Below are 22,379 nucleotides of genomic sequence, written 5' to 3'. Positions count from 1 at the left end.
ATCCTTCCTGGGAGGATGTTAAGTACAGGTTCAGAGGGTTGTGTCCTCACTGGCACTGGTAAACAGTCCAGTTCCTCTTTTCAGGCAACAGCAGCAGTGAATGCTGTCTCTAACTTCTCATTTGCTGATTCAGAGCTGTATGAATGGCAGGAAATGGCAATGCTTGCCTTTTCCTTTGAAATATTTCATATATGTATGGAAGTTTTGTTTAAAAAACTAATTTTGTATTTGTTTGAACAAAAAGAGTACAGCTGTACAGGAGTGACAGTAGCCAATGGCATTTTTCTCCCTGCTGGTTTAGAAAACACCTCCAAACTTGGAGTTAACTTCTGATCAGCTTTCTTGTCAAGAACAAAATGTTAAAACTGCACAGGGGAGCCCATTTGTGAAAGACCTGCTTTCTGAACTCAGCCTCACCTGCATCATATCAGTTAAGTTGTCTGAGCTTGAAATTAAAGGTGGAATAGAGGTGCTGAAAGTTTGTCTCTCATGTGTCTGCTTACACAGGTTTATATGATCAACTCCTCAGCCTGGGAAACTGCACCCCAAAAAATTATTTTTTAAATATTATTCAGCTATTTATAGAATGGTTTACTCTCATCCACAGAAGTTGCCACAGTTGAAATTTGTCTGCTGCAGTGGCATCTTTTGAATAAATAATAATATGAGATTTTATACTTCATGTTTAGGACGGTATTTTTCTTTTTGTTTTGTACTGAAATTTAGGATAGAATAAAAACCAGAAGTGGGCTTTGAATTTTTTTGTTACTTCTTCCTCATGTAAAACTCCTGTTTATTTAGTGCAAATTTGCTTGAGCATGAACTTTGGTGTTTTGACTTCTGTGTTAGCTAATTAAATAATTCTATTTTCAAGAAGGACTTGACCGGTAGGCACTAATCTTTATAATGTAATGTAGTGATGTAAAAGTAATCATTACTGGTCCAGAGAGTCTTGTGAGTTTGGGTGGAAGAAACTCATGAGAAAACAGTGCGGGTTTGAAAGCTTCTCTTTCAGAAGCTTTTTTTTACCTCCACACCAACTTTTTTCTTTCTTTCTTTCTTTCTTTCTTTCTTTCTTTCTTTCTTTCTTTCTTTCTTTCTTTCTTTTTTTTTTTTTTTTTTTTTTTTTTTTTTTTTTTTTTTTTTTTTCCTTTTTCTTTATCTCATGTCCTAGTATATATTTGGAAGGTTAAGTAGGTGGATCAAGTTATTTTGGTGGTGCTATTTCTTCCCAGTGTCATTAAGCTGTGACATTCAAGCCACAGCAGAACAGCAAAGGAGCATTTGAGCATCTCTGTGTACATTATCTTTGTCAACATCAAAGCAGAAGGCTCACATTTAGGTCTGACCCCTCCCATATTATTAAATTTTAAGATTATGTTGATACTGTTGGGAGTTAAACATAAAATATAAATTGGTTACAAACATTTCTTAACGTTAAACTACCTCAGATTGCCTCAATTGGTGTAATTAGAGTGTGAATGTAATTTACATGTTGAACAGTAGAAAAATTCTTCCTTGTACTAACGAGGATACGTTGAACAATGTCTGCAGCAAATTTCCTTCCCTTAACATCCTTTGCTTCTTAAGTTATTGTTTAATACACTTCCTAATCTTAAATTAGTGCTGGTAGTACTGATTTAGTACTGTTTGGCATTGATGCATTTTCTTCTGACAGACATACATGGTAAGGAGATTTTAATTTCTGAAATGAACAATTACAGACTTGTTTTGCTGTTGAACTGAATATGCAAATAATTATGAGGAAAATAGGCAATGCTCCCAGAAAAGCCTCTGATCTCCAAGTCCAGTCCAATTAGTTAAAAAGGAAGCTTTTTTTACACAGCTTTTATCTGTTTTCACTGATCAGATAGAGATTCTTGACAGAGATGGGACTGAACACTCTTCAGGTTGAAAGATAACTAGGCAGGGAGTCAATCCATTATATTGATTACTGATTAATCTAGTACAGGTTTATAAATATCGTCACATCAAGGCATCACACGTAACACGCTGAAAATAGAGAGATCTGCAGTGCTTTGAAGGTGCCTTAGAAAATTCAAGGTAAACACTGAAAAACGTTGTTAAATTAAAAAAACTATTTTGTCTTACCTATGCAATGTTCTTCCTTTCTGTAGCTGTATCCAATAAGCAGCTGGAATATGCCTTCTGGAAATTGGCCTGAAACGCCTGGCAGCAATGGCTGCAGAGCTGTCTTCAAGGTAGGCTTTACATGGATACAGAAACTCTCTGTTGGGAGCATAGAAAACATGGACAAAGAAAAACAAGACAAAAATTTCAGGCAATCTTCACCCCAGGTTTTTTTTCAATGTTTCATAGCTCAGTTCCTGTGTTTAAAAGCAGGAATATCCCATTACTTGGTTGGAACATAAGATTGACACAAGGCCATCGAGTAATGAAAGCCTGACACTCTCCTTATAAGGGACATTTTTATATGGGGTAATAACTTCAGTAGGATTACACCTATAATCCTACAATCATGAAACCACTATGGTTGGAAAAGACCTCCAAGACCATCAATTCCAACCTTGGGTTGAATATCACCATGGCCACTAAACCAGATTGTGAAGTGCCATGACTACTTATTTTTTGAACACTTCCAGGGATGGTGACTCCCTGGAAGAGAGCCTGTTCCAAGTCAAATAGGAAAGATTGTAAGGAAAATATGGCATGGGAGAATATGGCCTATGAGGAAAGACCTTACAGAGAGTTTGTTTGCTAAATGGTGGTGTCACTTGAGCTTGAGAACTCTAGGAAATTCAGTACATGAGTGATGCCTATTTCTCCTTTCAAATCAGCTCTGGTGTAACCATATGTGCACCTTGGCTTTTATAACATTGTAGATCTTTAGGATTCATGCCTTCTGGAAGACTCTGGTAAGATGCTTGTCAAGTAACTACTAATTTATCAGAGTATACTTAGTAGTTTTATTCGGACAAAACTAAGAGCACTGAAAGTTATAATCACTGCCAACTATAAAGGACTATAAAGACCAAGGAAAAATACACAAGGTTAATGTCCTTAAACAATGGGAGCTTAAAGAGAAAATGGCAGAGAGCTGAGCCAAATAATAATAATAATCCATATTCGTTGGGTGGCTGTAGTTTTAATCAGCAAAAAAGAAATTAGCCACAGGTGCCCAGAGATTCCAGGGCAAAGCACAAGATTTCAGCTGTTGCCACCTCTGTATGTTCTGAGAAGCTTCCACAACTGGCCTTCCACCCTCCTCTTGGTACCTGGTGACAGCACCCCTGAAAGCCCTCAAGTGTAGGGAGATGAGGCTCCCATAAGTTAGGTAAGCCTTCAGCAGGACTTAGTATTTGGTTTCTTTCAAAAGGAGCACTAGAAGACCACCTTACTACTGATTGAGAGTGTCACAATTAAATCTGAAGTCAACTGGTGATGATACAAAGGTCTATAACCTAAACTGATATATTATATGATATGATATGATATGATATGATATTTATTATTATATTATATTATATTATATTATATTATATTATATTATATTATATTATATTATATTATATTATATTATATTATATTATATAACATAAATACAGGCTGGAAGAATGCAGATGCTAACTGTAAGGCAGATGGTGACATTTATTGACTGTAACATCTATTGATGGATCATTAGAAGGCTTCTAGTGCCTTGGCCTTTCAGTGCCTACTGCACAGGAAACAGCCACAGTCAACAAATAGTACTGTAGGACTAAAAATAACAGCTCCATCAGCTCACATGGTCTCTTGCAAAAGTGGTCCAGAGAGCTCTTGCAAGCCTGGTCGAGCCGTAGATGTTCTGCCGAGCGCTGCTGCGTGCCAGGCTGGGGCTCCAGCCAGGTGCCAGGGGAGCAGGGTCCCAAAGCCCTCCCCTCAGTGACAGCAAGTGCAACCCCCACACCCAAAAAAGTGCAAGGGTGACCCAGCAGGTGGTGACACTTACTGTGCTACAGGGAGATAGCAATTTCCCCTGTGAATGGGGACAGTTTTACAGTTTTATCAAATGTATCCAGTAAGTTGACCACTCATACAACTGTGAATAAGAATTCTCTTGCAAACCTCACCAGCTAACCAATCCCATCAAAATCAGTTCTCTTTCTCTTTACTTGAGTAAAGTGTGGAAATCTTGTCATAAATACACTGATGGAAGACCTATATATTTTGATGCTCCTGCTTAATGCATTGACTAAGAGCTTCTATCACCTGTGTTCTCTTCCTCTCTTTCATTCCCTGTGCTACCCTTCCATCCTCCCGCACTTCAAAAATGTCTTCAAAACTGTTTGTCTGCTGCCAAAGATTTTGGAGTAAAGAGGAGGACAGGCGGTGAAGCAGCAAGATGCTACTTCAGCCTGGTAACTGCTGTGTGTTTAAAAACAAAAGACACATAGATCTATTGCAAAACTTTTATAGGATTGAAAAAGTTGACTACAAAAGGGCTCTAAGAAACCATCCAAGGGTCACTACTTGTAGCCTCCAACTCTGTGGGCCTATATCTCAGAGAAGAGGGATTTCTTCCATTAACCTAGTTTGCTAAGCATATTTTCCAAGCGGCAGTGAGCGAGTGTCATTAGCATTCACTCAGAGTGAGAGAATGGCTTTGACTGTGGTTCTGCTTATTTGACTTCTCTCACTAAGCCTTATCCATCATGATGAATGCTTGGCCCACTTTGATTCTGGTAGGCGTAATGCACAGTCTGCTGGGGAACGGATCCTGGGCGATGTCCAGTTCCTGCTACTGCAGTCAAACCATAGAATCACTGTAACCTGCACGTTATACAGCCCTCTATAAACAACTAGGTTATTTGCCCTGCTCTTTCTTATCAGCATTGAACATTTTTATGGCTACAAGAAGCAAATATATTTCTCTGATTTCCAGCATAAATTTATTCAGGACCAGTTTATATCCCTTCGCTCTTGTGCTAGCATTGTCCTGAAGCTTAAATAGCAGCATGCCTATCTGTGATATTTACCCACTGGTGTATTTATAGATGGGCCTCCTGTACCCTTTCTCAGGCTTTATTTCACCAGGGCAAACAAGCGAGTTCCCATAAGATCACTGTCAGTCTTCTAATGACTCTATTGCCATGTGATTTTGTTTTTCCAGAGAGCAAGTGTCCAAGTTTCTGTGCTATAATCCAAACGAGTTTCTACTGATGACTCAGTAATACTCTTACATTTACTCTGCCCAAAATTCTTCATCAGATACAATTTAGAATTCAGTTTACCTTTTTTTATGGATCATCATGTCAGTCCCCTGCGATCAGAGCTCTTTGCAAATTGTTGAGCTCGCTGTTTAAAAATGTCATAGATTCATCAGCTTTAGGGTAGCTGTGACTTCCACCAGCTGGGGATCTGCATCTGATATTTCAGCTTGCAGGACGCAGCTCTCTCTGCGTCTGGCCTGAAACGGTGGAGCTCACTGCCAGCTCCCCTCCCCCAAGTCCTTCCACGGGGGAACCACTGATTTGCTTCTGTCCAGCCTGCAATGTTAAAAAAGGACTTACCCCAACTCATGCTAACAAAATATAGGGCAAAATGTGGAAAATACTGTTTGCTCATTATGCATTTGTTTAAAAACATCCAAGAATTTCAGCTCCTTTTTGTTTGTTTAAATTCAAAACATTTTCATTCATTTTAGTGATTTTGATTCCTTGCCGTTCAGTTCTTGTCCTTCATTTCTTTCTCAGACCTTATTAAATGTGAAAAAACCTTTTGAAATGGCAATTAAAATAGGTTTCTTCACGTGGAGAGAGCCTAAGTGTGACTGTGCTGCTGCCTATTGTCCTGCTTCATTTCTTCCTTTCTCAGGTCTATCCTTCATCTTCCATGATCTGTGCTTTAGACTGAGCCCTCTGTGGCAAGGACCTTCATTTTATATTCATCTCTGCTGAAAGCAGTGACACTTACTGGTTTCTGAAAGTATAAAGAATGTAGTGGATCAATTCCATTATCCTGAGCTGCACTTGGAAGACAAAAGCAGCTCTTGAAATAATGTTCTCTGGAGCGCAGAAGCAGAGCTGCATTTTGGGCTACTGCAGACTTGCCAGAGGACTCTCAGTATACTTCCTAAATATCTTAGCCAGGGTGAAAGCTACAAAAGCATGAGTGACTATGATAAAGCTTGTAACACAGGATTGCCTCATCAAATCAAGCAAATGCTAACAAAAAATTTCACTGTTAGGATTAAGATAACCAAAGACTTGGCAGCAGCCTGGACTCTGATCTCAATCAGAGCAGGGTGTCAATAGGTTGCATTGATTTAATGTAAAGATGTAGTGACACTATTTCAGCTTTTGAGTAGGCCCTAAGGGAACTTGCACAGGAAGCAGTAGAGCAAGTACACTAGATCCTCGAGAGATTTGAGATCTGTGATCGGGGGAAATAAATGAGGAACTAGATCTCTGGGTCATCTCTCTCCCGGCTAAAAGTTTTCATGATGCTAAGCACCCCTGTTTTCCCTCAAATTCTGCAACAGGTGCCTGCAGCCTCCATGAAAGAAAGAGGTTTTAAAGCATATTATTATTATTATTATTATTATTATTATTATTATTATTATTATTAATTTCCTTTTTGGAGATGGCTTGGACGTTGGTGTATTCAATGCAGTGCATTGTGTGACCCCTGTTTGAGAGGCCCAAGACTGCCTGGGCACCCATCATGCTGCCCTGGAGCTGAGCACTGCAGTCCGGAGCATCATGCTGCTGTCACCCTTGGTCAAACATCTGCTCTCAGAGCCCTGGATTTGTGTTTCTGCATCAGCACTGTAGCTGCTCCCTGGATGGTACTCATTTATTTATGCTTAATTGACAGGCCTCTCAGGACAAAAACTTTGCATCTGCCTATTAAAACACGTTGCAACTTAGAATATAATGAAATAATTTGCACTGTGGTGTTTTTTGTTTGTTTGTTTGTTTTCTTTTTTGTTTTCTTTTTGTTTTGTTTTGTTTTGTTTTTTGGGGGTGCATTTTTTTTTTTTTTAATTCATTGACACTTGTGCCAGCACCATGCAGTTCACTGATCTGCCTTCCCGAGTTCACCAACACAATCTTTGGTGTATGGGTTTTAACTGACGCCTTCAGCTGACAGTCAATCAACAGCAGAGAGAGATGGTGATACTGAACTTGTGATAGCTGGTTTCAGGGGTTTCAGGAACTGCAAAAGACTTGCTCCGTTACAAGCCTTAAGATTGTTTTGAAAGGTAGGTTTAAATGACATGGAAATACTTCTCTGAGGTTAACACAGAAGTGTGCTTTGTTGGGGTGAGGCTTCACTACAGAGAGATGTAAACCTCCCTAGGCTAAAACGACAAAGATAATTACATATAGCATGGGAACCCCAGCATAGCAATTGATCCAGTATGACCCCTATCTAGCTAATTACAGATTGTCAAGGCAATTTCTGTTCAAGCCAGACTGATAATTAATTAGTCACCTCCACATTGAAATCCTGACCTTGGCTTGGCACAGGGGAAACAGAGACTTTTGTATCTGGCTAAAACATGCTGGCCAGGAGCAGGTAGACAAGGTATGAACAGCTGAGAATGGAAAATGGCAAATGAGAGTCCAAAATGAAAGAGCAGCTTTCTTTACCTGCTCTTTCCTTTCTCTCCTGCTCTTCCTCCTCCCAAAACAATTGTGCAGGTTAAAAGAATAAATAAACCCCATAGAAGTATAACAGTCTTTTGGAGACTTTGAGTTAATTCATACTGTAGAATAGAGAAAATATCTCTACTGGTAACTTTTTGGTCAAATTGCAAACTGTCAATTTGTGGTTTGTCTTTCAACCACGCACTAATTCATGGCAGAAATTTACCTTCTATCTCATGCCTACCTGGTTTCCTTAGTAACTTCTCATAAGAAAATGACAAAATAAATTGTCAACTGCTTAATCTTTATTTAAAGAAAAGGATGTATTGTTCAATCTACTAGATCTCTGCCAAAGCTGCCTGATGTACTTCATAGAACATTGATTTCCTTCTTGTTCAAAAGAGGTCCAGATATTATTAAACTGAGACACCTCCTCCTCCCGCCTCCTCCCAACCCCAACCAAATATAAGACACTTTTTGCTTGTGTGAACAGATTTAAGGCCTAGAAGTTACATGAACCTGTATACATGGTTAATATATATCCTTTGTTTATGAGAGTCAGTACCAAAACTACTTTTTCAGCTTTGCATAAATTTAAAATGTTTTGCAGAAAAAGTTGTTTAAATCACCCCTCTATGATGCCTTCAGAAAGAATTGAGATTATTTAAATACTAACAAAAAGGATGCTTGAATAAAGATGTCATGAATTTATGATCTAGAAGCAACAGTGGAACCAGAGTCAGGACACAAGAGAATCAGAACATCGCCTTGCCTTTAACTGTGAAACAGGGAAGAAGAAGGAGTGTAGACTTGCAATAATCATATGTTTGATTGTTTGTGTTGCTTCAAAACTCCCACCATGGCATGGGCTCCACTCTCCAGATAGTGTAGAAGCAAAATATCTGTCTGTCCTACAAGGCTGCAGTGTAAATTGATAGTACTGGGACATGCAGGAGGAAAGAATAAAACAAGGGAGCTGTGCAGAGAGTTCAGGTGCTTTGCAGTGAATATCTTGTAGGGGAAAGTCTGACAAGAAAGGAAGCCAGGAAGGGAGTGACATGCTCCTAAATCTTTTGGGCACTTCCAATTTTTTTTTTTTTTTCCCCCTTAAAAATCTGGAAATAGTTTCCTGACCTGTGTCAAGCTTCCTTCAAAAGTCTCGAGGCAATCCACCCACATGGCTTTCCAATGGCAAAGAATTGCCATGTTTGTGTTCCTCATAGCTGGCAAATCATTGGATCGGAAGCTGTTGCTCAAAATAAATATGGAAGGGTGTACAGTTGAATGCAGAAGAATGGTGAGGAGATAGGTGATGGATGTCAGTCAGTGATTACCCAGACACTGCTTATAATGAAACCCTTTATGCATTAACATCACTATTCTGTAATATGTTGTTACTTCCATTGCCTTTGGATGGGTTTTCCCACAACGTCACGCTCTCTACCATAATTACTTTGTGTTTTTCACTTTGTTCATGTACTCATCACATCTCTCACGTGAAACTCATGCCCATTGTTTTCGGCCATGGGCCAGTGCCAGGGATGTCCCCACTTGCTCCTTACCTTGCTCAGGAAGCTACTGGGGAACCTCTGCGGGGGATGCCAAGGCAATAAATGCCTTCTGACCACTGCGTGCATTGTACTTGTTTATCCCATATTGCTTGAGTCCAAGTGGGCATTAATAATGGCAGAGGCCAGTCTACTGCTCTCACCTTGACCAAAACAAGGAGCAAAAGGAAAAACAAATTTTGGAAGAGAGATCTACCCAAAGTGTCAGGATTTAAGAAAATATGCACCTAATATGGGTTAGAAGGAGATTAAGTGTTGAAGTTCAATTATCTTGTCTCAAATCGAAATGCACCTCTGTCTTTCTGGGCTGGCCAGTGGTTTGCGAGGAGATTCTGGGTCAGAAGAACCTACCAGAGCTGCTGCTCAGGGATTGCGGTGGTGCAGGATGCAGTACACCAGGTTGGAAGCAGACCGGCAGAGATGAGTTTGGGCTAGCATTATTCCCTCTACCTCTGCCTTGAAGGCGTTTTGCCCCTCGAGGGGGTCAGGTGGGGCGAGAAGGGAGAGCAGGGGCTGTGGTGGTATCGCCTCTCCTGGCGTGCGTGCTGCATTAGGGAGGCTGATGGCAACAGCGGGACCCTGGGAGCGCACACCAGCCAGCTCCTAACAAAAAAATACTGATTGCTCATGGTGTCCGGTCCAAGCGAAGCCTTGAGGAATGGTTGTTGACAGAGTAAAAGGCACAGGAAGGCTCTGCTTCAGGTTAGCCTTCGCAGCCCTTGTGAGTATTTCCGCTGGCTTCCCAGGCGGTGCCGCAGACCATCGGGGTGGAAGCTGGCGGGAGGCGCTCCGGGGATGGAGCATCCCGGCAGGCGCACGGCGGGGATGGCGCGCAGCGGGGCGAGCCCGCGACCCGGCCGCTGGGCCGAGGCTCCCGAACGGATGTCCTCGCGCACGGGAGCGACGGGCCAAGGCAAGAGATCGCGTTCACGCGGCCGGTCGGGCCGGAACCCGCTGCCGGTGTTCCCAGAGGTAGATGGTCCGGAACCAGTCCCCCCCGAGCCTGGCGCCGAAGGCTTGTGGGGGTTCGTTTCCCCGCGCCGCGGCGCCGTCCGAGGAGGAAACGAGGGGCCGGGGTATCCCGCAACTTTTCCCCGCCGCCGGCGGTGGCCGGCGGCTCCCGCTCCCGGCTCCCGCCCCGCTGCGCGCCCGCGGAGGCGCCGGCCGCCCGGCAGGGGGCGCGCGGCGGCCGCCCCTCGGTGCGCGCAGCGGGCGCGGAGCGGTGCGCGGGTCTCCGCGGGCGCGCGGCCCCCGCCCGCCGCCGCTGCCAGTGATGTCATGGGGCGGCGGCGGCGGCGGCGGCGGCGGCGGCGGCGGCGGCGGGGGGGCGGGGAGGAGGCGGCACTGCAGCTGCATGTGTCTGTAGCGGCGGGGCCGGGGCGTCGTCATCTGCATTCACGTGGGGGCGGCGCCGCCGGCCTCCGCCTGAAGCCCCCGCCGGGGGAGACGCAAAGCCCACGCGAGGCGCGGGGCGCCGCGACCCCCGCCCGCCGCCGCCATCGCCATGAATTCGGCGGAGCAGACCGTTACGTGGCTGATCGCCCTGGGCGTGCTGGAGTCGCCCAAAAAGACGATCTCCGACCCCGAGGGCTTCCTTCAGTCCTCCCTGAAGGACGGCGTGGTGCTGTGCCGCCTGCTCGACCGCCTGCTCCCGGGCACCATAGACAAAGTAAGTGCCCGGCGCCCCCCGCCCCGCCGCCCTTTGTGAAGCCGGGCCCGCGGCCCCCGGCCCCGGCCCCGCCCGCGCCGTCCCCCTCGCCCGAGGGGGGAGCCCCGGGCCCAGGGAGGACGGCGGGGGGCGAGGGGGGCGGAGCGGGGGCCGGTCCCCGTCGGGGGCCCGGGGGAGAGCGGGGAGCGGCAGCGGGGCTGCAGGGGCTACCCCCCCGAGGGGCCACTGCTCTGCAAGTGTTTTACAAAGGCTCCGCTCCCCAAAGCGGAGTCCTGGCTGTGCACAGGAGACGCGTTAATTTTGGGGGGTGGACTACGGACCCTTTCTTGAGTGCCACGAGCCGGCTGCAAACTTATCTACGCAACTGCTGAAACAGCCGGTGCCTCACCTCGCTTGGGAGGTGATTCAGCTTATGCCTTCCAGCCTCTGAAGGACATTTTAGCGTTTGATGCTTCATTTTCTTGAAGGCTGTTTTAGTGTTATTTGGGTCCTTTACTGTTCGATAGCCTGTGGAAAAAAAAAAAATCTCATCCTTTTTTGGGGGTGCTGAAAAAACGCGTTGCTGCTCTAGTCTGCGCTGTGTTTGGAGAAAACGTACTCTGTCAGGTAACTTTTATGTGTTCTGTGTGAGTGCATAATTCCCGTCGTAGCTCAGCTAGAGGGAGAGGGGTTTGGTTGTGCCTCAAAACTTGGGACAGTACTGTTGTCTCACCTGATGTTCAGTAACGTAATGCACACAGAGATCCACATATTGACAAAAAACTTTCCTTGCGTGCCAGTCCAAGGTGGTGAGGAGAAGATTGATGAAGGTCATCTGCTATGCTGATGGGATGACTTCTTGCTTGAAAACAACGCCGTATTTTTCACCTTTTGCGGTTGGCAGAGCACTCCAATTGTTGGAGCCTGCTGACAGTGGGCTTTAGTTACCTTTTGTGGCTCTATTTCAAGTACTTCTCAGATCCACAAAGTTGAAACCTGTGCCTTGAGCTCGGCAGGAACACTGGGCTGGGCTGTCCCCCTTCAGTTCTTCAGTTTGCAACCCCCTGGGGCTGTTACTGATTCGTGTTGTACTCTAGCATGGAGGTCTTGGCTCTGGACTGGAGTCCCATTCTGCAGATGTAGTAGATCATTCCTGTCTCCCAAATTCACAGGTCCATTAGGAGGTGCCATGGGGATATGGAAAGCCCACAGGAGCCCGCGGTGCTATTGGCAGGCGATGGAAGTGATGAGAGCGGGCACAGTGTGTCAGTGGCTCTGTGAGCACTGGTCACTCAGGGACCACCATGGTGGCCAGTGGGGCTAGCTGGGACAGCTGAAGCCCCTGCCACTGCTGCTGCCAGCTTTCCCTGCCACCATTTTCGCCTGAGTGGCTGTTCAGGCTGTAGAGCTGAAGAGGATGTCCCTGCTCCCAAGGGGCTTCAGCTTTGTGTAGGTTGTACATGAGGGACAAATTGTCCAGTGCACTGGGCTGCGAAGTGGGGCGCCAGAGCAAGTGAATGTCCTGTTCTGCCATCCACGGTGACACATGTGACGTGGGGCAGGGGGGACTCTTCCACCTAGCTATTCACTGGCTCTGACAGGCTCTGCCCATGCCTCCTTGTCCCCAGGCTCTTTTGCCTGTTGGCTCCAAGCCCAAGGAGGGTTTTGGCAGCCTGTCCCACACTGCTGCTCCAGGCACGCTCCCTGAGCACCTCTTGCACTTTGGCTTCTGAGCTGTAGGGCAGAAAAGGTCTTTCCCTTTCGTGTAGATGTCAAACCTAGCAAAATGGGGTCCTGCACTCAATCTGGGAAAGAGGCTCTACTGAAAAACAAAGTAAACAAAAAAGTGTAACAGAAATAAGCATTGAAAGAGTGTTTCCCAACTCATGTTCTTTCTTGTTACAGTGTAGTTGGGGACAACTGAGTAACTGAATGAAAGGCTCTCTTTTCATCTCAGAGGAGCAAACACCCCTCATGTCCGGGAGGGGGTCCCTTCACAGCACCCACATGCAGAGGAGGCTTTGCAGAGGTGCACAGCTCCCCACAGCTAACAAGGACACCAGCCTGGCGTGCAAGGAGCTGTCAGTGGCACTTCTCGTGGAGCTGGTGGTGCAGCCGCACGGGGTTTGCCGCGGGTGGTGTGCAGGCTGGGATGGCAGCCAGGGCGGCAGGAACACTGGCACCTCGCAGCCCCCCACCTCCCTGAATTCACCCCGTGTTGAGCAGGCTGCTGGGACGGGCGGCCACCCTAGACATCCCTGCTGACCCCGTGTGTCTCCTCTGGCTCTGACTTAGTTGTAAGTCTGGGGAGAAAGAGCCCTTTAAAAATTTTTTTAGGAGGATCTCTGGTTTTGTGAGGTTAATTGTACTTATTTCCATGCACCATGCACAAAGCACTTTCTAATTCATAGATGTGTCTGACAGATTCACAAACTCATTTTTCCATCTAACTCTGTAAATATTTTTCTTCTGTAGACTCAGAATTTATACCCCATACATCTTTCACGTTCTCATCTATGTTATGTCTGAGCTGTTTCCGTGTTGCTTTGTTAATTTTCTTTGTTAGTAAACAGATACAGAATTTACATCCTTTCCTGTTCCATGATATTTTTCCAAATCTTTTTGGCTACTGCTGTTTGTTACTTTTTTTTTTCTACTGAGTGCATTTAAAAAATGAGTCTTTTTATTCCTTATTTGCCCTAAAAGTCTCCAGTTAAAACTGGACCTTTTTGAAGTCTAAAAGATGCAAGGTTTGTCCCATGGATGTAGACTGATTCAGTTCTTAAAAATCATTTGAGATCATAACTTTCTATAAATATCTGACATTAGCAGACACTTTGAAGACTCACAGAGCTCATTTTTTTCTGTAAATAAAAAATAGTAACTAAACCCAAAGAGAATATTTAAAAAAAAAAAACAACACCAAAAAAAACAAAACAAAACAAAACAAATTATAAATATGAAGGAATGTTTATCAGCTTGGGATGCTTTTAAAAATGTTTTCTAGAAAATGTGATAAATGTATTTCTTTCTTTAAAAAACAGATTAGAAAGAGGATTCAATATATGCAGGAATGTAGTAATGTATTTTTTGGCATTTTCTGCTTTTTAGAGCCTCTGGTTACCTGGAGAGTAATTAGTAGGAGATTTTTAATAAATAAAGATGGTGCGACCATAAAAGGGATCAAGCCCTTGAAGGTCAAAGAACAGAATATTCATAAGTCGATAAAACAAATTGCTGGGTTTCAAGGCTGATTAATATATTCTTTCTTTAAATTGTATACCAGCATTCCACAGAACAACCTACAGAGCTTCTTGCCATGAAGTTTTGGCTGAATTTTTTTGCATTACAAAATTTTCTATCTTGAACAGGAAAGTACAGATATTAAATTCACTGGATTTCTGGAAGTCAGAATGAAAATACCTTGGAAAGTAATGTTGCTACAGACTGTTTCTTATTTTTGGGCTCCCATTTAATGTCATAATAATTTCTTTCCATTTTGAAAGAGACCATGACAGGGTAAAACAAAATAGTTGGGATAGGCAGTGTGATGATACTGCACAATAGTCCTCAACACAGGAAATGAGCAAAAGTGAAGGCAATTATTAAAAAAATAATAAAATAATAATAATAATAATAATAAAAAAATCAACAAAACTGACAACAGCTTCCCCCTGTCCAAACCCAGCCATGTCTTAGTTTTTAAAGCATGGAGATCTGTGCTGAGACATGGTTAATTTGTTCTAAAAGACAGGGAATTGCTGAATTTAAGTAATTGAAATAAAAAGCCATAATTTCAAGTTACAAGATTTCAACCTTGTGTGGTAAAACTGAATTACTTTGATGGCAGGGAAGGGATCCCCGTGGAAGCATTGCAGTGCAGTTGTCTGCCGCTTAGATGTTTTTTTTTTCTCTCCGAGATCATTTTCCAAACAGATTCCTCCATCGCAGACCCGTTTGACCCACTTTCAACGCTGTAAACAGAGATCAGAATTGGAGCGGGAATTTTCCTTGCCATACGAGGCTTCGCGCTCCATTAAGTTTTGTTCGTACTTTTATTTTTGGTCAGCTGCGCGACAGAAAGCGTCGTTTTGAGGACAGCTTTGTTCTTTTTTGGGGGGAAATAGGGAAGAGGCATCTGGGAATGCGATGCGGCAGCCATTTGACACCCCGGGGTGCCCCGCTCCCGTCGGGGGCTCCTGGAGGGCGCAGAGCAGCTGGCGGGGCGCTTTGGAGCGGGGCGTGGGGAGCCGGCCGGCCGTGCGGCTGGGTCGGACGGCCCGGCCCCAGCCCTTGCACCGCGCGTGGGATTGAAGAACCCAGAAGCTGCTCTGCTGAGCGTGGGAGGCTGGTCCAAAACACAGCCGCTTCCTCTTGCTGCTCCCGCGTCGCCGAGGTGGGAGACGGACCGCGCAGGGCTGGCCCCCGGGAAACAGATACAGCTCTCTCTCCTGCTGGATGAGACCTGGTGCACGGCTGAAAGGAAACGTCATTCCTGTTCCCTGTGGATGATTGGGTACCGGCGTTGACATTAATTTGGTTATTAATTAGGGTAGTACCAGGTCTGATGGCAGCAAAGATTAAGAGCTTTGTACAAATACCTCACACATCCGTATGATTCTCTTCTTAATGAGAGAGGTCTTTGACTAAATGAGGCATTCTGAATTGTAATTTAGGAATAAATTAACCCTTTGGGATTCACAAGGCAAATGAATTGTTGTGTACGAGCACAAGCACTGAGAGTATTCAAAGGGAGGGTTTGGGCTGCCACGTGTGGCAGCCATGTCACCAGCCTTGTCCCCGCGATGAGTGTGTGCGCCTACGGCTCGGGCAAAGGGAGATTTATGCTCACTTATCTCTGATTTCACACACGTAAATATCAGGGCTACGTATGCTTTTCTCCTGTTGTGACAAGGTGTGACCTGAAAGTTGTATTTCACATGTTGTGAAGGAAGAAGAGAGGAAAGGTGTTTTGGACCCAGAATTAATAAAAAGTGACAAATTTTGTAGCCCAGTATCATTGCAGAGGGTACAATGTTGGCTGTGAGCTGAATGTGGAGCCCAGACAGAGCTTGAGAACATTCTACCAGGAGTACAGACATTACTCCTAAGCCAGAAATTTCCAGGTGCTAGTTACCTACATTTGGGAAGTTCTGGCAGGATGTTCTCACCCTGAAGCCTTGGTGTGCTTGTTGGGGGTCTGCTTGGCTGATCCCAAAGGCTGTCCTGCCTTCGCTCACTGGATTCTATTGGGAAGGCATTGTGGTTGGAGGTATTGTAGCAGCAGGTCATCACAGGACTAGACCTGGGAGGCAGGAAGCAAAACCTGCATTTTAATGTGCATATGCTCTCCTCCTTCAGCAACAGTCCTCCCAGGGAGATTATTGTGCTTCTGGCAAGAATAATCTGTGTCTGACAGGTGTGCCTGCCGTGGCTGTGTGCTCGGGGAACGCCGGTGTGTGTATGAATGCTGTTGCTCCAGGGTGGAAGCACTGCAAGGACGAGCTGAGAGCCTGGGGAGAAGTTGTCCCAAACAAAGTCATTAGAGTGCCTTTTTCCTGAATACCTGCTGTTCTTATCGGCGATGCTGTGAGCTTTGTAGGATATTTTGGTCCTGTTGACTGTATTACTCCTACTGCCTTGTGAGAGCAGGGATGCATGAATGCTTTGAAGGAAAATGCCCTTGCTTTTCCTGTCTATGTACTGGCTCTGTAATTCTGGTGATTAGGATATTATCCAAAGAAATATGGTCTGCCTGTGCTCACTGAGGAAGCAGAGGACTGGCATCTATGTGTGCTGCTTTTTTCCTTGAAAACCAGATCCTGTCAATGCATAAAGATCTAGACTGAGTTAAATAAGCATGTGCCAGATCCCGAGAATAGGGAGTGGTGATTAAATTTTTTTTTTTGTGAGAAAATGTGGAAGAATAACGTAGTTCTGCTTGTCTTACTCTCATTTTCACTGTTTTTATATGCATTCTTTCTATGCCCGTACATAATATGGACAACAGAAAAAGTGATTCTTTAGCCCTCAGGTGCCCTACTGCTACCCAGACTATCCTCCAAATGCTGCATCTCTGTGGAGAAAGGGAAGAACTGTGGGGATGCCACCAGAACACTCCCTTCTGGTTGCACTGCAGGCTAGTGGCTGATGGCACTACATTGTTCAGCTGAAAACATTTAATTCCAGCCTTAGAAAACTGGAAGTCTGGCTTTAAAATTGAAGTTTGCAGACTAAGTATGTATGTAAGTGTATTTATACATGCACACACACATATATTTATATATTATATTTATATATAATATATATATTATATAATATATGCATACATAATATTAAAATCTGGCTATGCATCACTGAGGGGAATTCAATATGCATCTTCCTTAAATAACCATTTTAATTAGTAGTTATCCAGTGGCTGTGATTTGAAGACCTGGAACCTTAAAATATTTCAAGCATGTCAGGGCTTGCAAAAATACTGTGAGCTGGCAGCATGGAAGCAGTGTCTTGCACCTTGGCTGGCTGAGCTTTACTCCCTGATCCTCAGCCAGTGTGACACTTCTACTCTCGCCTTCACTTTGCTGCCTAGAGCAAAGCCGTTTTCTCTCCACATCTCTCAGTACGATGTGGTTGCTGCCATTACCCACCACCAGAGTCATAGAACCATAGAATGTTTGGGTTGGAAAGATCTTCTAGTTCCAGCTCCCCTGCCATGGGACACCTTCCATCAGACAGGTTGCTCAAAACCCCATCCAGCCTAGCCTTGAACCCTTCCAGGGATGAGGCATCCATGACTTATCTGGGCAACATGTTTTAGTGCCTCAGCACTGTAATCATGGTGGGGAGTTGAGCAGGGGTGGCCAGCTTCATCTGCAAGAAGTTTCCTTCATGTCACTCTTCATCACGGATCACTGAGACCCTGTGGGCAAGAGGCTCCTGTCCCTTCTTGGCCGATGAAACACTGCTTGGGTCTAAGTGCATTTAATACGGGTCTCCATTTTCCTGCTCTGCAGTGAGTGCTATTGGATGATGTTGGCAGCTTGCCCAGAAGAGAATCCATCCCTTCTGTAGGGCTTTGGTAGTCCTATGGAACATTTTCGTGGGGTGGGGGGAGGGGGAAAGCAGTAAAAATCATATACCCCCCACTGGTGCAGCTGTGCTGTCAGAGAGCTGCTTTTGTTGGCTTTGTTAATGTCACTGGGGGAAGTGGTACTGTTAGACTGGCAGAGGAATTCCCTCTCTGGCATATGTTACATCCACACTGAGGAGCGATGCCAGCATATCTAGCAGCAGAGCTCTCCCAGTGTAAACAAACCCTGAGTGATTGGACTCCTGAAGCCTGAGCTTGCGCTGCATCAAAACAGCGATGCTCCACAGGAAACGCTGCAGGGTTTACGTGACAAGGGGTGCAAAATCCTTCCCCATCAGCTCTCCTTCATGAGGGAATCTCTTTGGTTCAGTTCCTGCCAAGCCCACACCTGGAGCTGCACTTCATTAGGCTTTTTCCATGCACTGACTTTGGGGAAATACACATCTTCCTGTGGACGCTAAATGCTGGCACTCCTGGAGCTCTGCAGCCTGAGGCTGATGATACTGCTTGGGGTTGGGGTCAGTTGTGTGCTAGCTGATTTCCTCTTTTTCTTCAAAATAGCAAGAAAATAAGCAAAACCACAGGAATTAGGAATGTTCTTCACTTTTAGGAAGGAAGGGAAAGCAGATTACTGCTGCAGCTGCAACCACTCTCTTATGTGTGTATATCACATCCTTCAGGCACACTCACGTGCATGTGTTCTGGTAGGACTCCTGCCTAGTTCAGGTCACAGAGGGAGGGCCTGCAAGGATCCTAATAGCAGTTGAAAAGACAGCTTGTAAGTTTTACATGCATGGAATTCTCATTTTCTTAATGCTGTGTCAACCTATGTTTTCTGTATGAAATATAAAAATTTGATGGAAACTTGAGAAAACAAAAGTACTGTACGGACTTCACTGGTGCCCTTATAGACTATCATGTTTGCATCTTAGGGTTGGGTTAAAGCCTGCCTCGTGGGAGTCAGTTTATAGACTTCCACAAAATCACAGAATCAATTAAGTTGGAAGAGACCTCTGAGATCATCGAGTCTTTGACTGAACACCACCTTGTTAACTAGACCTTGGCACTAAGTGCCCCATCCAGTCTTTTCTTAAACAGCTTCAGGGAGGGTGACTCCACCACCTCCCTGGGCAGCCCATTCCAATGTTTAATCACTCTTTCTGTGAAGAAAAACCTCCTAATGTCCAACCTGAACCTTCCCTGATGCAACTTGAGTCTATGTGCTTTGATGAGAATTTAATCAGGGTCCAAGGGAAGTGGCAAAAATTCTGTACTTCTACTGCAAAATAATGTACTGTTTTCCTGAATATTGTTTAATTCAGGTGCATATCTGAAAAGATGAGCTCAAACAGCTGAATCAGTTTTACAGAGTAATTTTTGGAGGGCAGACTAATGGAAAAAAGCAGATCAAATTTTTGCATAAGGTCCCATTTAGAAAGGCTGCCACAAGTCCCGGCTGGCATTTTAACCAAACTGTACATTTCATTTGCAAACTTAGCTGAACTTAGGTTTTGAGGAATATTACAGTAAAGAACTGAAGCAGCTAAAGCAGAGGATTTGTGTGTTTGAATGTAGGTCACTGTTAATGATGGCTAGTCAGGCAGAGGAGCATTTCTGAACATGTGCAAAGGAAGAAATCAGAAGAGCTGGAGGAGTCTTCAGACAACCAAATGTGCTCATGGTTTCAGATAGCATAGTAAAGTGGAGGCTGAGGGAGCACAGAGTGGTGGCTGATGAGTTGGGGAGGCCTGTTGGACAGTAAGGAAAAGGTGGTGGGTTATGTATGTGTGGCTAAATGTGGGATTAGATTTGTTGGTTTGGAAGGTGATGGTGTGTGGTCCGAGGTGGGAGAGATGGAAAGATGGAATACAGGGACTGGTGTGGGGATGTAGAATGTAAAGTAGAGGAGTCATGCTGATGGCTTTGGAACGAGGCAATGAGACCCAAGAGCTGCCTCTGTGGCTGTCACCAATAGAGGTATCCAAGGGCAAGAGGTTTGGGAACCTTTATGCTCTATTGTTAATAAAAAACGGACACTAACCTCTTTTCAGAGAGTTCTTCCAAATGACACTCAAAGAACTCTTGTAAGTCTAGGAGATGACTGGAGTTTGGGACACTAAATAAATACTGCTTTTACCTTCTGCTGTGTCTCGATTATCTTCCTGGCTGGGTATCCTTTTCAGCAAATAAGAATTTTAGGGCATATTGTAAGGCACCTTCCTTCCTCTTTGTATTGTATGAAGAGCCTAGGTTAATTGTGGAAGTATAAAATTTTGGCATCTTAGTGCATGACCGGTAGGAGCTTCAGTCTTTTGCTGGATCTAGCCCTTACTATCTGTGTGACTGTCTGCTGCTGTGCTTTCAGAGCATGGGTTCCCTCAAGCCAAAATACAGGTGTCTAATCCATGCTGGCATCTGTGCAGATTATTATTGAAAAGGTTGTAAGTTGCAGGTTTTGTAGGGTAGGAAAAGTCAGTACTGCAGAAACTGTCATGCTGAGGTCTGGTGCTCTCTCAAGACACCTGATTTTAAAACAAAACTGCACTTTGTTGAGAATCCTGATCTGTGTTTTAATTTAGTTCTAGCATCCTGCTAACGTGCCATCAGTACGATGTGCAGCGCTTTATGCGGTCGGGCTCGACTGCAGAGTGCTCCTTACTTAGAGATGTGGAAGATGCGATCCTGTGAAGCGCAGCTGTGCCTCCTGCTGTCCTGGGAGGAGCACAGGGCTCTGTCTGCAGTCCTCTCTGCCCACCTGCTCAGTGTCTGTGGAGGAAGTGCTGCACCTGCCATTGGTCCCTAGCGGTGGATGCTCCCTCGAGAAGTAGCGGATGTCCCCCCGTGTAGCTGTGTAGCCACTCTTTCTTTCCCATCCCTGCTGGGTGCGATCTGTGAGGGCCGATGGTCTGGGACAGAGCAGGACACCCGAGCGCAGAAAGGAATGGGCCCTGCTGGGCCTGGATGGAGGCGCAGGCAGCAGGCAACAGCTGGGAGGAGGGGCGGCGAGGGAAGGAACCTGCAGTTGTTGGACAGTTAATCGCCTGCAGCTTCGCCACCCGGGCTGGTGTGAGAATGGCCAGGCTTCCTCCTCATGATGTTTTTAATCTCGTTTTTATCCCTGAACACAAACCCTGGCAACAGCCCCCAGCCTGTAGTGCTTGTGCAGGAGGTGTTTGCCCCACTGGAAGATCATTTGCCCTTGACCAGTCAGAGGGACTGGAAGCAAGAGAAACACAGCTGCTGTGAGACTGAACGTGATCAATAGGACCCTTTAGTTAGCTTTGCTGCATTGTGCAATTATGGTAATTTTACTGATTAGTTTGCAGTAATACTCTGTGTGTACAAGGTGTTCTGAAACATGGAGAGAAAACTGTTTCGTGCTGTGGGGGGAATCTGATGTAAAAGGCTTTAGGCAGGATGAATAGGCTATCACGCTACTTAAGGGCTCAGTCTTTAAACTTCAGGCTCGAGCGGCTGTACACCCGAACAGGACGTTTTTAAGTGTCAGCTGAACTTGGCTACAAGCTTGCAGTTAGTGTTACTTTTCCTGTTAGTTTCTGCTTTCTAGTAACTGAGATAGTCTCCTCACATAGTAAACCATGTTGCACTTATTATATGTTGTGCTAAGTAGATTATTGATGTAATTTGCATGTAGAAACTGTTGTTACTTAGTCCATCTAGTATATTCCCGTTTCTCTATAAAGACGTACACTTCTTGCTCTGTCATCCGGTTTGTCAACTTGTTCAGCAGATGAATGCAAGTAAATAGCTTATTTCCCATACATATAGCTGAGGATGTCTCCTACTTTTTATTAATGTCTCATGTTTACTCGAGTTTGCAATCAAAGATCTGTGGGTTTGCTTTTTTTTTTTTTTTTTTTTTTTTTAATTCATTTTTATACACATTCGTTGCTTATTTTCTTCATATAATTTCCCTGTCTGAATGAACTAGCCTTTTTAGTTTTTTTCTGAGACCACCCCGTCATACTTTTTCCTGATGCAGCCTCTCTGCATTGCCCTTTTTTAGCCACTTGTTATGTTGTTTAAAACCAGATTTAAAATGATCAAAAGGGATGTAACACTTAACTAGGTACCACCTATTTGCATTGCACAATGTTCCCCACTTTTTCTGGATGGTGGGAAATGTACTCTGCTCCTTGATAGCTGCAGTGCATCACATATGTGTCCTCAGTGAACTAGCTGTGGTTTCTAGCACTGCTCCCCAAGAGATTAAATCTTAATCAGAACCTGTCCCTGAACCACAAAGAAGTGGTTTAAACAGTGGCTTCTCTGCATATTACCTTCCTCTCATCTCTTTGGATTCCACTGTGGCACCACGGTCCCTAATTAAGAATCTGTCATGCCCCTCTGGAATCTTTTTCTTTTCTAATTACTATTAACCTTTTTTATTTGTATTAGTAGGGCACGCAGTGGTTCCAGTTGGACACTGAGGCCTCTTT

The 22,379-nt window shown here is 44.8% G+C and overlaps 1 protein-coding gene across 2 annotated transcripts in view; it reads left to right on the top strand.

The window, feature by feature from the left end:
- The first annotated feature begins 10,646 nt into the window (after positions 1-10,646).
- The window catches only part of ARHGEF7 (Rho guanine nucleotide exchange factor 7), a 117,155-nt gene continuing 105,422 nt past the window's right edge, over positions 10,647-22,379 (top strand). The window contains exon 1 of one of the 2 annotated variants that reach the window (XM_040090624.2): positions 10,647-10,850. In XM_040090624.2, the coding sequence (XP_039946558.1) occupies positions 10,686-10,850 (165 nt within the window). In that variant the 5' untranslated portion in view covers positions 10,647-10,685. The remainder of the gene's footprint in view (positions 10,851-22,379) is intronic. The other variant, XM_040090632.2, reaches the window with a different exon arrangement.

Source organism: Hirundo rustica, chromosome 2 (assembly GCF_015227805.2).
Source record: "Hirundo rustica isolate bHirRus1 chromosome 2, bHirRus1.pri.v3, whole genome shotgun sequence".
Lineage (NCBI taxonomy): Eukaryota > Metazoa > Chordata > Aves > Passeriformes > Hirundinidae > Hirundo > Hirundo rustica.
Note: the sequence above shows the minus strand (reverse complement) of the source record. Positions and strands in the feature narration are given on the sequence as shown.